Raw genomic sequence first — 17,142 nt, forward strand, 5'->3', positions numbered from 1 at the left:
CATCCTGTTACAGCAGTAAGGATACAGACTTTCACAATAATGGTTTAAGCAGTTAATATTACATATGCCATTCATTTATTATAAAACTATAATTATTTCAACATCGCATTCTACGATTAAATTAATGTTATGTAATGTAATTGTTTTGATTAAGTTTTTTATAATTTAAATATTTCACGGTGTAATAATTTATTGAAATATTTCATGAATCTGTGTTTTGGCAACTTCATGAGTTTACCTTATCTGTTAAACTCAGCCATCAAAGTCAGTGGGCGTGTCCTAACACTTGATTGGTTACCCACCACTTCTGCTAGTCTAGAACCCGGAACTCTTGCACTAGAGAAGAGGTGGTTGGTGGAAGCATGTATAAGATGTTTATAGGTGTAAGGATCCTTTCTGTTTTTTTAAAATACGTATTGTATCTCCAGCTTCACTTCCATTGTCGCCGGTGGCTTAGAGGGCGTTTCATTAAGTGTCTCCGGTACCGCAGCGAGATGTACGTGGATTGGTGGAGATTTTTCCCTGACGTTCACTAATAACGTGTTCTGATTGGCCAAAAGGGGTCAGTGGGCGGGGCCTCACCCCTAGCCTAAAGGAACTGAGCACCGCTGTCAGGCGCGGTCACAGTGACAGGCTGGAACAATGTGGATCACTGTGGCGTTTATTTGTGTGGCTTTGCTAGCTTTGGTTCTTAAATATGTATTCACTAGTCCTGGACTCAACCCTTTTGAGGTGGACAGCCGCCAACCACTCAAACCGATGGTGCTCAACCGCAAAGAGAAGAACAAAGTGCTGAAACAAGGTGAAATGTTTGGTCGTGATATTTTATGTTCAACCTTTGCTCTACAGAAATGACGTGTGTTTTCCAACACTGATAATGATTCAGAATTACACTTTTCACACGCTCTAAAACAGTTTACTTATTATTTTATAGAACTTGGACGAACTTCTTTTTTTTTTTTAACCAGGTGTTTAGACAAGATGTGTATGCCCTCGGTCTTGCGCATGCGTATTACATGGATCTTGGTCTAAAAGTGTCCATACAGCCGTAACTAATGTCTAAGTATATATTGCTATAGAAGGCAAAGAACAAGGCAAAGACGTATGCAATCATCAAGAGGGAAACCATAAGGCACAGAGACGTTAAAGAGTACAGGCCATAACCACAACACCAGGGGGAGCTCCACAATCCACGTTAAACCAAGATTCCTATCTAACAAAGGTCTTAACTCATTCTCCTTCTATGCCACATCAATATGGAATGCACTCCCAACAGGGAGTGCATCTCACCCCTCCTTCAAAATGATAAATAATGAAAAATGGTTTATACTTGTATAGCGCTTTTCTACCTTCAAGGTACTCAAAGCGCTTTGACAGTATTTCCACATTCACCCATTCACACACACATTCACACACTGATGGCGGGAGCTGCCATGCAAGGCGCTAACCAGCAGCCATCAGGAGCAAGGGTGAAGTGTCTTGCCCAAGGACACAACGGATGTGACTAGAATGGTAGAAGGTGGGTATTGAACCCCAGTAACCAGCAACCGTCCGATTGCTGGCACAGCCACTCTACCAACTTCACCACGCCGTCCCCGCACTAAAAGAACACCTCCAGGCAACTACAACCCTAGACTAACCACCTCCCCCCCACCACATCCCACCTCCCCGGATTGTAAATAATCAAATGTATATACTTGTTCTTATGCTTTCTGAACTCACTATGTTCACTGCTCGCTGTACATATCCTACCAAGTCAGACCTACACTGTTTCAATGTCCATTTCTCTGATGATGCAATTGTTGATGCCTGAAGCGCTGATATCAACATAACCTATCCCACCCCCGTTTTGTAAATAATGTAAATAATTAAATGTATATACTCTGATGATTAACTTGTGTGATGACTGTGTTATGCTGATAGTATATATTTATACCATGAATTGATTTACGTGGACCCCGACGTAAACAAGTTGAAAAACTTATTCGGGTGTTACCATTTAGTGGTCAATTGTACGGAATATGTACTGTACTGTGCAATCTACTAAAAAAAGTGTCAATCAATCAATCAAAGGGAAACAATAAGCCACAAAAGGACATCAGAGACGTTAAAGAGTACAGAGCTGTTGCAACATGCTGCTACTTCAGTGGTACCATTTCTACATACAGCTACAAAAGTCAGCTAGCGATGGGTGCGCGCCAGTTGGCAGCTCGCGGTTAGGTTGGCAGCTAAAAAATTAACGCCCGCCAGTTGGTAGGTAGCGATTAGCGGTCCAGTTGGCAGCTATCGGGTAGCGGTGCTATACTATGTTGTATGAATAACTTAGTACATTGTTTTTGTGCAATACTATTAGAAGCAGTTGAAGTCACGTTTTTACTGGACATATAAGTAGGAGGTCCTTCATCTCTTATCAATTTGGGGTCCTCCAAAACCCTCAAATCTAGACTCCAAACATCCCAGAACAAGCTAGTCAGATTACTTCTAGACCTCCACCCCAGATCACACCTCACTCTTACCCACTTCTCCAAAGTGGGCTGGCTCAGGGTGGAGTAAAATAACACATGAAAACAAGAGGGAAACACAAAAGGATGACACAAGAGCACAGAGCTCCTGCCAACAGCAGCCACTACAGTGGTGCCATCTTGGGAAAAAAATAATTAATATGAATAACTTAGTACATTGTTTTTGCGCAATACTATTAAAATCAGTTTAATTGAAGTCACATTTTTACTGGACATATAAGTAGGAGGTCCGCCCGCTTTATCTCTTATCAATTTGGGGTCCTAGGCCTGGAAACCTTTAAGCTCACATAACCGATTCCCTCCGAAAAGGATGCACAGTTGGAGTGTTAAAACATTTAAAACAGAGCTTCTTCCTGTGGGTCGTCCATGTTTATTATTTCTTGTTATACATGTGCCTAAATGCAGAGAAGGCACCAAACAGGAACAATAGTTGAAAGTAGAGATGTCCGATAATATCGGACTGCCGATATTATCAGCCGATAAATGCTTTAAAATGTAATATCAGAAATTATCGGTATCGTTTCAAAAAGTAAAATTTATGACTTTTTAAAACGCAGCTGTACGGAGTGGTACACGGACGTAGGGAGAAGTACAGAGCAGTTGCGTCTCCCAGTCATACTTGCCAACCATCCCGATTTTCCCGGGAGACTCACGAATTTCAGTGCCCCTCCCGAAAATCTCCCGGGGCAACCATTCTCCCGAATTTCTCCCGATTTCCACCCAGACAACAATATTTGGGGCGTGCCTTAAAGGCACTGCCTTTGCGTGCCGGTCCAATCACATAATATCTACGGCTTTTCACACACACACACAAGTGAATGCAACGCATACTTGGTCAACAGCCACACAGGTCACACTGAGGGTGGCCGTATAAACAACTTTAACACTGTTACAAATATGCGCCACACTGTGAACCCACACCAAACAAGAATGACAAACACATTTCGGGAGAACATCCGCACCGTAACACAACATAAACACAACAGAACAAATACCCAGAACCCCTTGCAGCACTAACTCTTCCACAACTCAACCCCGCCCACCTCAACCTCCTCTAGTTGAAAGCCCAAACAATGGATATTAAACAGATTATCCAGAGAAAGTGTAAGAGTGGACAACGTTTGGCGTCTTTGTGACAAAACGATCGTCCAATTTTGAACTGTGACTTTTGAAAATGCATGTTTCTTTAAAGTGTTACTCTCCGTCCTCGTGCTGCGGTATTGACCCAAGGTTCTTGGTCTTTAGGCTTCCTGGCCAGTAGAGTACCGGAGGACTTGGACGCCATCGTGGTCGGCAGTGGCATCGGCGGGCTGGCGCTCGCTGCGCTGCTGGCCAAAGTGGGCAAGAAAGTTCTGGTCCTGGAGCAGCACGATCGGGCCGGTGGATGCTGCCACACGTTCACAGAGCAGGGCTTTGAATTTGATGTCGGTATGGAAAACATTTTTTTTTTCTACATTTCTGGTTTAACGTGAACATCTTTGCCCACCAGAGACAAAATTGAGCTAACAGTGTGTATAGTTAATCAATTGAATCTGGTGGACTAGAGGGCGAGGACTAGCTGAACATGCCACACTGCAGACCATAAGAAGATAGAAAAAAGCTAAATGCTAACTGGAGCTCTTGAATGTAAACAAAGGTGGGCGGAATGATACAAGTATCGATAGTAACAATACCAAGTATAGCATTAGTATATGGTCGATACTACAATGATTAGCTCGGTATTTTTCGATCATCACAAAATGTTTTTTGTTACTGTTTACAAACACAGGACTTTAGAGCCAATAGTTTTTGCTTTTATTCAGTTATTTTGCACTATTGCATTTATTATACATGTTGTATGTAACAAAAAGGGAATAAGGAAATAATGTAAAAAATATTAATTGATGTTGTTACACCGCTATCACTTTTTTTGTCTCATTACAGTTGACATCAAAAATTGAACCTTTTTGCACTGAATTTTATTAATTGGCATTTTTTTACACATTTTTACACTGAATTTTATACACTGATTTTTTTAAATGGAACATTTTTGCACATAATTTTTTTAACACATTTTTTAAACCATTTTTTACACTGAATTTGTAAGCACTGAATTTTTATAAACTGATGTTTGTAAACACTGATCTTTATACACTGAATTTTTCTGCACTAAAATTGTATTCACTGATTTCAGTATGACCTGAATATTTTTGCACAACATTTTTCTGCTCTGAATTTTTTCACACTGAATTTGTATTAATAGAATTTTTTTAGCACAGAATATTGTGCATATAATTTTTTTTACGCTTTTTTTTTTAACATTTATTTTACACTGAATTTTGAAACACAATTTTAACAGACTGAATTTTTTAACACAAATTTTGCTCACAAATCTTCATTTAATGAAATTGTCTTTTTAAAATTTTGACCCAAAAAATTGAAATAAATTCAGTGTCCAAAAAAAGTTTTCGTGATAAAGACACAAATTAACCTCCATAAGAAGCGTTACTTTCCAAATATGGTCTATAACTGTGGCTTCCACCAAAGCAGCAAAGTCCAAAAACGTGAAAGCTGTTCTTATTAAATGCAACAAATATTGAGCCTATTGAGTCTATCTTCTTTAAAGTCTCAATCAGTAATGGCCGCCATTTTGTAGGAATTCACTACATCGGTGAAATGCAGAGCCACAAGCCGTACCGCTGCATCCTGGACCAGATCACCGAGGGGCAGCTGCAGTGGGAGCCGCTGGAGAACCCTTTTGACCACGTGGTGATGGGACCGCCTGAAAACCGCCGCTGCTATCCCATCTACAGCGGCAGAACTCGCTTCCCCGAGGAGCTGAAGAAATGTTTCCCCGGCGAGGAGAAGGCCATTGACCAGTACATGAGGCTGGTCAAGGTAGGAAGGACGCGCGGCGTGTCTCGCGAACTGTAAAGTCGCCACACTTAATGTCTGTCTTTGTTCGTAGACCACAGCACGTAGCGTTTGGCACATGGTGCTGCTGAAGATTTTCCCCGCCCCCTTAGCTAAGCTCCTGGTCTACAGTGGCTTGCTCAAAAGTCTGTCACCCTTCTACAAAATGGCGCCACACAGCCTGACCGAAATCGCCAGCGAACTGACTGAGAACAAGGACCTCAGGGCCGTCTTCTCCTACTGCTTCGGCACCTACGGTAGGCCGCCATGTTGGCGTTTACTGGCCTGTGTCGACTGTAGGGATGTAGTTGCATGTGTAATCGCTATGTCAAAACAATATTTATACGGAGCACCCGCTGCTCGTTGAGAAGAGCAATACTTGCTTACATACAGTACCAGACTTTCTTCAGATCACCAGAAAAAGTTGCTCGGTTTGTCGCTAGTTGCTTTTTTGAAAGAGAATCTAGAGGAGTCAGAATACTCTCTAAATATAGCATCAAAGTTGTTAAATTGGCAACACTAACTCCTCTTGCTCAGTCTTATTATTCTCTGGCAGACCAAGTGCGTGAATCTTTTGGCATAGGCCTGGGCCTATTAAATTTTTTGATTGACAATATATTGACCTACAAATTACTGCTGATTAAAAAACATTATTTTTTTGTAATGATAATACATAATAATAATGCATGTATATCCTTTAATAAGGCAATAAACTTGTATTTCTCGTATATTTTAACATTGTAATTTAAATGTAAACTTTTAAATCTCTAAGTTAAATTAAAGAAACAAATAACAATAAAATATACTTTTTAGCACAATTTTGCACTTGAATACTTAGCACAATTTTTTCATTTTTACTTTCTCTTTTCACTCCATGCAAAGAATCAACTGTGAGACAACACGATGGCGCAGCCAAACATGATAGTTGATACTGTTACCTGAATGGCTGTTAGCGTGTCACCCCCAATAATCAGTGATCACTTCCTGCATTGCTCTATTACCAGAGAGCGGATGCCTTTGTTCATGTAACCAACCTTGCTTCGTAACTTCCCTTTTTTTCCAACAAAGAAGAAAAACAAAGATTGAGCATTTTTTATTGATATCAATGATGTGTCTATCGTACGGCTGGGCGATATGGCCTTTTATTAATATTTCAATATTTTTAGGCCATGTCACGATACACGATATATATCTCGATATTTTGCCTTAGCCTTGAATGAACACTTGATGCATATAATCACAGCAGTATGATGATTCTATGTGTCTACATTAAAACTTTCTTGTTCATACTGCATTAATATATGCTCATTTTAAACTTTCATGCAGAGAGGGAAACCACAACTAAGTCAATTTACCAAAACTGTATTTATTAAACAGTTATTAAGCAGTGGCACAAACATTCATGTCATTTCCAAAACAGAAAGTGCAAGATTGTCAGAGACATTTTAAAACAAGCTATAAGTGCACTTTTGTGAATGATGTCACTAAGATGACATATCAAAACAACACTAAATTAAAGTGTACTTTTTGTACAGAACGCCACTACAATAGTTAAAAACAAATAAAGTGCACTTTTGTGCATGATGTCACACAAAATATTTCAATAACTACCAAATAAAAATGAGCTGCATAATAGGAAATTAAATAGTGTACGTCCTTCGCTATGTGGTTGGTTCCTGCGGACGTTATCTCCTGTTCTTGACAATTTTTTTCATACGGTGTTGATCTGGAAATGGTTGTTTGGGCATTTTGTGGTTGTGGCACCGAACAAAAATGTTGACATGCGGAGTTTCAAGCACTCTTCATTCTCTAGCGGGTGACTTTTTTCAAATGATGCTACAAATTAGTAATGGTGCTACTTTTTGTAGAAACACTTTTGCCGCATTCTTGTTCAACATCTTCCCGCTTGAAGCCAAACCACCACCAGACGATGGACCCCGTGCTGTTTTTCTTCGGAATTCATTCCTCCTTCATTTGTTACCAGATTCGCACCTTCTTTCTCTCGTATTACCACTCGCACCTCTCCGCTAGCATCACAGCTAACGTTACCATGCCGCTACCTCTCTGCTCCGCGAGGGCGTATGACGTTGCACGCGCGACAGTATGTAACGTATGTTAGAAGGTGCGCTTGTTTTATGTCTCTGTGAGAAGGAGAGACAAGAAAGAGTGAGAAGAGCCTGTAGTGTAATGCCCACAGCTAAAAGCAACTGCGTGAGAACGTATATTCGAATATCACGATAGTCATTTTCTATATCGCACAGAGACAAACCCGCGATATATCGAGTATATCGATATATCGCCCAGCCCTAGTCTATCGTGATATATAGTGTTAGCGTTTAATCGCCCAGCCGTATGTTCAACTGTACACTGTAACTCTGAAATTGTCCAACATAGTAGACGCCATTTATCACATACAACAACATTAAGGGGTGGGACGGGAGGACAAAAGCGTTTTATAGCATAACTACATGTGCTAAAGTGCTAACATTACACTCACGTTTTACCAGCTGCTCTTTCTAAGTTAGCCTGTATTGCATTTTAAGATGGGTAGTGAAGCCTGACACTTTAAATGTTTAAGCGCCTCTTCTCTCAAAGGTGAAGCAAACAAGGGAGGGAGATCATTTTTAGGAAGCCGTCTCTACGGGACATTGCAGTTAGCACAGCGCTAAAATGTCACTTTTGTGTTTGACTAAAACTCACGCTGACAACCTTGCAGGAAACATGCCCAAAGATTCCAGTTTCAGCATGCACAGTTTGCTGGTCAACCACTACCTGAACGGAGCCTGGTACCCGAAAGGCGGAGCCAGTGAGATCGCCTACCACATCATCCCCGTCATCGAGAAGGCAGGGGGCGCAGTTCTGGTCCGTGCGCCGGTCAACCGTATCCTGTTCAACGACTCCAAGGAAGCTTGTGGTGAGTGCACTTTGTTGTGTCTCAATCACATCTTTTTTTTAGTACGTCTTTAATCATTGTTGTCATTGTAATGATTATTATTTGCTGCGTCTGCAGGTGTGAGCGTCATGAAGAACCAGGAGGAAATACATATCCGCGCCCCTATGGTAATCTCCAATGCTGGCATCTTCAACACGTACCAGAAGCTGCTGCCCAAAGAGCTGCAGGCCACACCGGGTAAGAAGAGTTCAGGCAATATTGAATTAAAATGTCTTAAATACAACTTTCACCCTTTAATTCTTAAAAAGGCCTTAAATAATTGTTTGTCTGGCATATTGGAAATGTCGGTTTTCAATTTGATACTGGACTGAACCAATGAAATGTCTTCTTCCGTTTTCATGTATTTTTAACTGCATTTTTAGTAGCTGTAGCGTAACGAAGCAAAATGTAAGTACATGCTCCCTGGGAGCATCTCAATGACTTCCAGAGGATCCATTAGCTGCCCAGTCAGGTGCCTGATGCAAAAACATTCAACAGAACAGTTCCTGCACTAAAAAACAACAGTAATACGGTGGAACCTCGATTTACAAACTTAAAGGCCTACTGAAACCCACTACTACCGACCATGCAGTCTGATAGTTTATATATCAATGATGAAATCTTAACATTGCAACACAAGCCAATACGTCCGGGTTAACTTATAAAGTGCAATTTTAAATTTCCCGCGAAATATCCGGCTGAAAACGTCTCGGTATGATGACATTTGCGCGTGACGTCACGGGTTGAAGCAGACAATTTGGAATAGCATGGTGGCCAGCTTAAGTAGTCTGTTTTCACCACATAATTCCACAGTATTCTGGACATCTGTGTTGATGAATCTTTTGCAATTTGTTTAATGGACAATGAAGACAGCAAAGAAGAAAGCTGTAGGTGGGATCGGTGTATTAGCGGCTGGCTACAGCAACACAACCAGGAGGACTTTGAGTTGGATAGCAGACGCGCTAGCCGCCGACCGCACCGATGATCGGGTGAAGTCCTTCGTCGTGCCGTCGATCGCTGGAACGCGGGTGAGCACGGGTGGTGATGACCAGATGAGGGCTGGCGTAGGTGGAGAGCTAATGTTTTTAGCATAGCTTTGTCGAGGTCCCGTAGCCAAGTTAGCTTCAATGGCGTCGTTAGCAACAGCATTGCTAGGCTTCGCCAGGCTGGACAGCATTAACCGTGTGGTTACAGGTCCAGGGTTTGGTTCGGTGTCTCCTGATAGTAGAAGTAATAATAGTATTGTTGATCTTCTGTCTATCCTTAAGCACGATGCTATCACGTTAGCTCCGAAGCTAAAGTGCTCCACCGATGTATTGTCGTGGAGATAAAAGTCACTGTGAATGTCCATTTCGCGTTCTCGACTCTCATTTTCAAGAGGATATAGTATCCGAGGTGGTTTAAAATACAAATCCGTGATCTACAATAGAAAAAGGAGAAAGTGTGGAATCCAATGAGCCCTTGTACCTAAGTTACGGTCAGAGCGAAAAAAGATACACCCTGGCGTCCTGCACTGCCTTCTAGTCCTTCACTCTCACTTTCCTCATCCACGAATCTTTCATCCTTGCTCAAATTAATGGGGTAATCGTCGCTTTCTCGGTCCGAATCGCTCTCGCTGCTGGTGTAAACAATGTGCAGATGTGAGGAGCTCTTCAACCTGTGACGTCACACTACTTTCGGTACAGGCAAGGCTTTTTTTATGAGCGACCAAAAGTTGCGAACTTTATCGTCAATGTTCTCTACTAAATCCTTTCAGCAAAAATATGGCAATATCGCGAAATGATCAAGTATGACACATAGAATGGATCTGCTATCCCCGTTTAAATAGGAAAATCTCATTTCAGTAGGCCTTTAAAGGGGGACTGCACTTTTTTGGGAATTTTGCTTATCGTTCACAATCATAAAAAGACATGACGATGGATGTTATATATTTTTTTTTGCATTCTAAATATTAAATAAATGTGATCAAAGACCCAACAAATATAAAAAAACATTACTTACTGTACAAGGTCTGCTGTCATTAGGATGCTGACTGCTATGATGTTCATTTGTTTCCATTTAGATGAAGAATGACTCATAATCCTCACAAAGAAACGGGGTGGGTTCCAGGTCCTAAATGGCTGTTAAAGTGTACCAACTTGTCGCAATACGTACTCGGACGTCTTCTGTCCAAGTGAGATGCATGATTTATGATCTAGGATAAACTTCCAAGAAGCGAGGAAGCAGCAGACCACTCGATGATGTAAACATAGGGACACACGGAAGTGATCACGTCGCTGCTATAAATAGTTTGTCTGCATTAGCGCTTATAATAACAATATCACTAATACTTGGTTAATATTCAAGTCACAAAATGTAAATGGAGTATTGTTGCCAGTTTTTGGATGGTTATTGATTTTATGGGCGAAATAGTGGAGCTCCCATTGGCTCTGCTGTGCGCCGACTTTTATTTACGTTTATTTAATATTTCGAATGCATAAAAAAATCCATCCGTCACGTCTTTCATAATGATTGTGAACGATAGGCAAACTTCCATAAAAAAGTGCAGTTCCCCTTTTAACTGGTTCTTGAACAGGGTTCGTAATTAGAAAAGTTTGTATCGTGAAGCAAATGTCTCCGTAAGATACAATGTAAAATTAACAATGGGTTTCAGCCTTGACAAAAGTCCATATTTTAGTGAAGGTTTGTACACTTTGAACACAATATAAAGTGCTATACAGTTCTGTATATCAAACAAACATAACAGAGGGGTGATGGATCAACTCTCTGTCCTGCCCACTCACAAAAGTTCCTTTGGTGCCCTCACAAACGATCAGAAATCACAAAGATCCCTAACTTTACCAACCATATTGCTACAATAATAACATGTAAGGCGCTTTGGATGTCATTCCAGGTATAGTCGAAGCGTTCTATAAATACAGACCATTTACCATTTAGAAAAGAAAAATTCATTTACAGTTAGGGATGGGAATCGAAAACCCGTTCTTGTTCAGAACCGGTTCCCGGTGTATCAATTCTGCAAAGGGTAAAAAAACACCAACAATCTTATATAAAATAATTTTTTTGCTTTGCAGAACTTTGTTGTAATAATCTGCTTCAGTGTATGTCCCTGGCTGCTCTGGAAACAAGAAAAGAAAAAAAAAGCTCCGCCCCTCGTCTGAGCTGCTGTGACCTAGATTACCGTAATAACTCGTATATCACTCAAAAGCGCAGATTCCAACCATTTAAATACTTTTTATAATTCAAGATTCACGGTAATAACTGCACATCATAACGGCGGCTATAGTTTCAATGTTAAAGATCTAAAAAATATATTTGGAAATGTCCGAAGGGCTGCATTGAAAATCCTAACGGGCCATAATTTGCCCAGGTCTGACTTAGATGCTACTCCGCTCATTACTCGCCAGGGTTTAAGATCACTATTTTTATTCAAATGTATGATTGTTTCAGTTATTGGTTCAAATGTGTGTTGCAGCTATCCAGACGCAGCTGAGTATGATGAAGCACGGCGACGGCGGCCTCAGCATTTTCGTGGGCCTCAACGGCACCAAGGAGGAGTTGGGCCTGAAAGCCAACAACTACTGGATCTTTCGCGAGAACAATTTAGATGAACTGTACGTCTTTATCAATCAGCAGCTTTGACAGCAGCGTAAAATGACAACAATAGCCTCCTTTTGGCCCTCAGGGTTGAAAACTACGCGAAAGCAGGCAGAGAGGAAGCTTCTAGAAAGTTACCCATCCTGTTTGTCGCCTCTCCGTCTGCTAAAGATCCGACCTGGGAGGAGCGGTCCCCAGGTGCACACCAGCGGGATTATTTACTCTCACGGCACAGGTGACGTGTGTTTCTTTACCGTGGCAGCTCACTTCTCTCTTTCCCAGGCAAGTCCACTCTGAGTCTGGTCAGCTTCGCCAGCTACAAGTGGTTTGAGGAGTGGAAGGACGACAAAGTCACCAACAGGGCGTCCGAGTACAAGGAGCTGAAGGAGGCTTTCATCGAGAGCGCCCTGGAGGTGGTCCTGGACGTCTTTCCCAAAGTCACCAGAGACAAGGTGAGGCTTTTCTGTACACACACTACATGCCCCGGGGTCCAGGCTGGTCCACCAAAATGTCAGGCTGCCAAAATAGCTCATTGCCGCAGTAACGCCATAAGGAGGACAACGTATTACAAGCTTGTGTAGCATCACATAAGTTGTGGCTATTGGGTTCAATTTAGGGGTGTAACAGTACAGCATTCTCACAGTTTGGTGCATACCTCGGTATTTTCTACATGTAAAACCTCTCCTTGTGGTCTACATAAGATGTTATAGTGGTTCTTTGGTCAGACCATCTTTAAGTTGCTTTCTGACCATCTCTCTGGTATGCACCCTTTTGTGGGCGGTCTTACTTACATGCCATACATTGTTTAATGCATCCAGCGGGGCATCACAACAAAATTAGGCATAATAATGTGTTAATTCCACGACTGTATATATCAGTATTGGTTGATATCGGAATCGGTAATTAAGAGTTGGACAATATCAGAATATCGGATATCGGCAGAAAAGCCATTATCGGACATCTCTAATACAGAGGCTTTCAGGCCATGACAGAGGTGTCATTCAACTAGTTGTAAGTCCATGTATCATCCCAAAAGTTATGAAAATATTTTATGAAGGTTGAAAAGTTACTTATTGCTGCTTTAATGAAGGTGCCCTAATTTTTTTAAGGGCTTTGTAGACAGAATAGAGCGACTCCTCTAGGCTTTATTCCAAGCGCGCTTTTAAATGCATTTATTTAATATTTAGAATGCATTAAAAAAAATCCATCCGTCGTCATTTCTTTCATAATGATTGTAAGCGATAGGAAAAATTCCAAATAAAATGCAGTTCCCCTTTAAAGCAGACAAATTATCCAGTTCCATTTTGATAGCATTATAAACTTTCAAATGATCTGTCTAAGGTACACTTATTGAAGATTAATTACGAGTTAACTACAAACAATGTGACTAATCACAATTAATATTGTAATGGTTTGACAGCCTTAACTTCATAAATACTTGTGGAATACATGAGAACAATCTGGAAGACGTCTCGTGGGATACATTTTAGTGGTCTACGACAACACGTGTCTATTCAGATGCGTTCATGTAAGTCCTCCGTGGGTGTTTTCACTCTTACGTTTATTTGTACAGATTGAATACATCGACGCCGGGACCCCCATCACCAACACGCACTACATTGCTGCACCCAAGGGAGAGATCTACGGCGCGGACCACGGCTTGGAGCGCTTCAGACCGGAGCTCGGCGCCATCTTGAGGCCTCAGACGCCGCTAAAGAACCTCTACCTGACAGGTGGGCTCGCCGTCCCCGCGTTCACTTTACCCAACGCCCCCCCCCCCCCCCCCCCCCCCCCCCCTCACCGACTGTATGCTCTTATTGCACGCTGCAGGCCAGGACGTGTTTGTGTGCGGCTTCGCCGGCGCCTTGACTGGCGCGCTGACCTGCGCCTCGACCATCCTCAAGCGCAACCTGCACCTGGACGCCGTGGCGCTGGCCAAGAGGACCAATTATGTGGACCCCAAACTGAAGAAGGAGTAACCAGGATTGTGACGACTGCAAAGTGAGGAGTCGTGTGTAAGGCTGTGCAATCTTTGAGTTCTACAGCTAAGCTAACATAGGTACTGTTGTGTGCGCTCAAACTCGAGACGTCATAGTTTTCCAGGCCAACAGCCCCCGAACTGATAGAGAAATGGATCTGAGACCCCAAAATGACTTTTATATCTTGTATAAAATGTGTTCTAAATTAAACTGGTCCTAAATGTACCTTGTTAACCTGTGCTTTCTGAGGCGGAGGCTCGGCTTGTCATTTTTGGTCACCTTACAAAGATACAAACACTTAAACATCAACTAGCTGCTAGTTTTGAATATGCTCCCGGCCAATCACGGTTAACCTGACAGAGCCTCCTGATCGGCTGATAGGAGCGGATCGTCCTCGTTAGAGTGACAGGTGAATAAACCGAGGCCCCCGTGTGTCGCTGAATGTGTGCATTGCTGACTGAAAGACGTCTCTTGTCTCTATTTATCTGTTCAAAAATCTGACAAAATTCCCCCCAGGGCACAGGTGTCAAACTCAAGGCCCGGGGGCCAGATCTGGCTTGCCACATTTATTTATTTGGCCCACTAAAACCTGGAAATATGCGTCAAGAAAATAATTTATCTTTTCTTACTAAATGTGTTTGTTGTTTCCATTTTGACAAAAACAAATACATTTGCATATATTTTTAGCTTCATTTAATTTTTATTTTTTTTATTTTTTTTTATAAACGCAGCAAATATTGTCATACATTCCATTTTTTGTTGAATTAAAAATAAATGCTTAAATATCTGCTTGACTCAAAATTTCAAACGCAAGTTATGAAATTGTACACTGTAAAAAAGACAATAGATTTTACGGTTAATATTAAAAAAAAAAAGTTACCATTTTTCCATTTACAGTAATAAACCCTAAAAAAAACCTGTAGATTTTACGACATTTAAAACTGTTGTACAGGTGTTACATTTACAGTAAGTACTACTACTACTACTGTAAGAACGACTGCAGATGTAGTGTAAATTTTTTTTTTTACTGTTTTTCTATTTACAGTAATGCACTCTTGTAAAAATAACAACTGCAGATTTTACCGTAAAAACAGTGGTACCATTTTTCCACAGTAACACACTACCATTTTTATATGTACAGTAATACACCAAAAAAACAACCATAGATTTTACCGAAAAAAACTAACATTTCCATTTTCAGTAATACACAAAAAAAACCATGCATTTTACCCCACAAAATCTGTGGTACCATTTTTACATTTACAATACACCGTAAACACTAGAACCGTAGATTTTATCATAAACATTTTTATTTATTTAAATGGTATAATTTTTTAATTTACAGGAATACAACACATTGAAACAAACATTGATTTTATCATAAACAGTACATTATATTGTTGTAAAAAATAAAAAAAACCAACAGCGGTACTGTTTTTCCATTTATAGTACTGCTGTAATACATCGTAAACACAAGCACCGTTTATTACCGTGAAAAAAACAACTTCTACCATTGTTTTATTTACAGTAATACTCTGGAAAAACAACTGCAGATTTGTAAAAAAAACACAGTTGTACCGTATTTCCTTTTACAGTAATAAACCATGAAAAAGTAACCATACATTTTATCCCCCCCAAAAAAAACACTAGTACTGTTTTTACATTTACAGTAATACACTGTAAAAACAACTGCAGATGTTAATGTAAAAAAATTTAAAAATTATTGTACCGTTTTTCCATTTACAGGAATATACCATTGATAAAAACATAAGTTAATGTAAACAGTGATACCATTTTTACATTTACAGTACAGTAATACATCTTAAAAACAACCATAGATTTTTCCGTAAAAAACAGTGGTGTAATTTTTTTCATTTACAGTAAAACAAACACAAGAACTGTAAATTGTACCTTTAAAAACAAAACCAAAAAACAACTGGTACCATTTTTTTATTTTATTTGCATTGATACACCGTAAAACAACAAATGTAGGTTTTACCGACAGAACCTTATACTGTTTTTCCATTTACTGTAATAAGCTTGTGGAAACCATTTCAGTATACCTAAAAAAAATAAATGCATCAGTAACATCATAACATCTTTCTACATTTATACCCATGCATTATTTATGTTAACAAACGGCCCTCTAAGGGCAGCCATGACTGACGATAAGTTCGACACCCCTGCTAGAGGGTCTTGAACCCCTTGTTGAAGACCTCTGCTCCAATTTATCTTGTAGTCTATTACATTGTAACTAACTGTTAGCGAATGGACGTCATTAAAACCTCAACGTGCTACCACGTAAACCTGATGAATATTTGATATGTAACGCATGCACTTAATTTCAGTCTGCACATGAGTACATACAAGATAATAAAAAGTAACAGTACTGGTGAATACAGTAAAGCACAGGTGTCAAACTTTAGGCCCATGGGCCAGATTATTTTAATGTGGGCCGCGAATCCCTGAAAATAATATACGTCAATAAAGTACTTAATATCTTTTCTTACTAAAAGTATTTTTTTTACATTTTGACAGAATAAAATACACGTATTGCATGCAATTGCATATCTTTTCAACTTAAATATGAGACAATATTCCAACAAATATTATATCATCATATTTACCAAACCATTTTTTTTTTATATCTGCTTGATTTATGATTTCAAATCCATCAATTTTTTCATGTCAATAGACATTATGGTAAAATGTTATGGTGGCCTTTACAGCATATTAGTAAAATTCAGCTGCAAGTTTTTTACCGTAATATTTACACTGTATTACTATAAATTGAAAAACGTCACCACATTTATTTATTTTTTGGTAAAAGACTGGCAGCTCAGTTGCCAGAATGAAAAAAAGTGTTACTTTTTTCATTTACAGTAATATGTTGTAAAAAAACAACAAAAAACACCGTAAATGTTACAGCAAAATTCTGGCGACTAAGCTGCCAGTTTCCATAAAAATTAGTTTTTTTTCCATTTACATTTCCATATGTTGTCAAAACAACGTATATTTTACAGTAAAATTCTGCTACCTGAGTTGTCAGTTTTCATACTGTGAAATCTACAGATTTTTTTAACGTAAAAAATATAATAAATGCATGATTTACTATTTTGTGTGTGTGTATGTGTTATATTACTGGAAATAATTAAATGTTTAAAATGCACCTTTACTTGACATTAGTCCTTTCTGGATTTATTATAATCCAAATGATCAT

At 39.9% G+C, this 17,142-nt stretch overlaps 1 protein-coding gene across 1 annotated transcript; it reads left to right on the forward strand.

Annotated features, from left to right (window-relative positions):
• The first annotated feature begins 577 nt into the window (after positions 1-577).
• Positions 578-14,281, forward strand: retsat.2 (retinol saturase, tandem duplicate 2). The gene is made up of 11 exons (XM_062050138.1): positions 578-802; positions 3,768-3,950; positions 5,158-5,399; positions 5,470-5,671; positions 8,131-8,328; positions 8,425-8,544; positions 11,822-11,960; positions 12,032-12,141; positions 12,226-12,395; positions 13,517-13,676; positions 13,774-14,281. The coding sequence occupies exons 1-11, from the start codon at positions 643-645 to the stop codon at positions 13,920-13,922; spliced, it is 1,833 nt and encodes a 610-aa protein (XP_061906122.1). The 5' UTR covers positions 578-642; the 3' UTR covers positions 13,923-14,281.
• The last annotated feature ends 2,861 nt before the right edge of the window (positions 14,282-17,142 follow it).

Source organism: Entelurus aequoreus, linkage group LG06, assembly GCF_033978785.1.
Source record: "Entelurus aequoreus isolate RoL-2023_Sb linkage group LG06, RoL_Eaeq_v1.1, whole genome shotgun sequence".
Taxonomy (NCBI): Eukaryota; Metazoa; Chordata; class Actinopteri; order Syngnathiformes; family Syngnathidae; genus Entelurus; species Entelurus aequoreus.

Excerpts from the sequence above, each read along its gene's own strand:
- retsat.2 (XM_062050138.1), top strand. The coding sequence starts at position 643 with ATGTGGATCACTGTGGCGTTTATTTGTGTGGCTTTGCTAGCTTTGGTT. Across the intron at positions 3,951-5,157 it reads GGGCTTTGAATTTGATGTCG|GAATTCACTACATCGGTGAA; the intron begins GTATGGAAAACA and ends GCCATTTTGTAG. Across the intron at positions 8,545-11,821 it reads AGAGCTGCAGGCCACACCGG|CTATCCAGACGCAGCTGAGT; the intron begins GTAAGAAGAGTT and ends TGTGTGTTGCAG.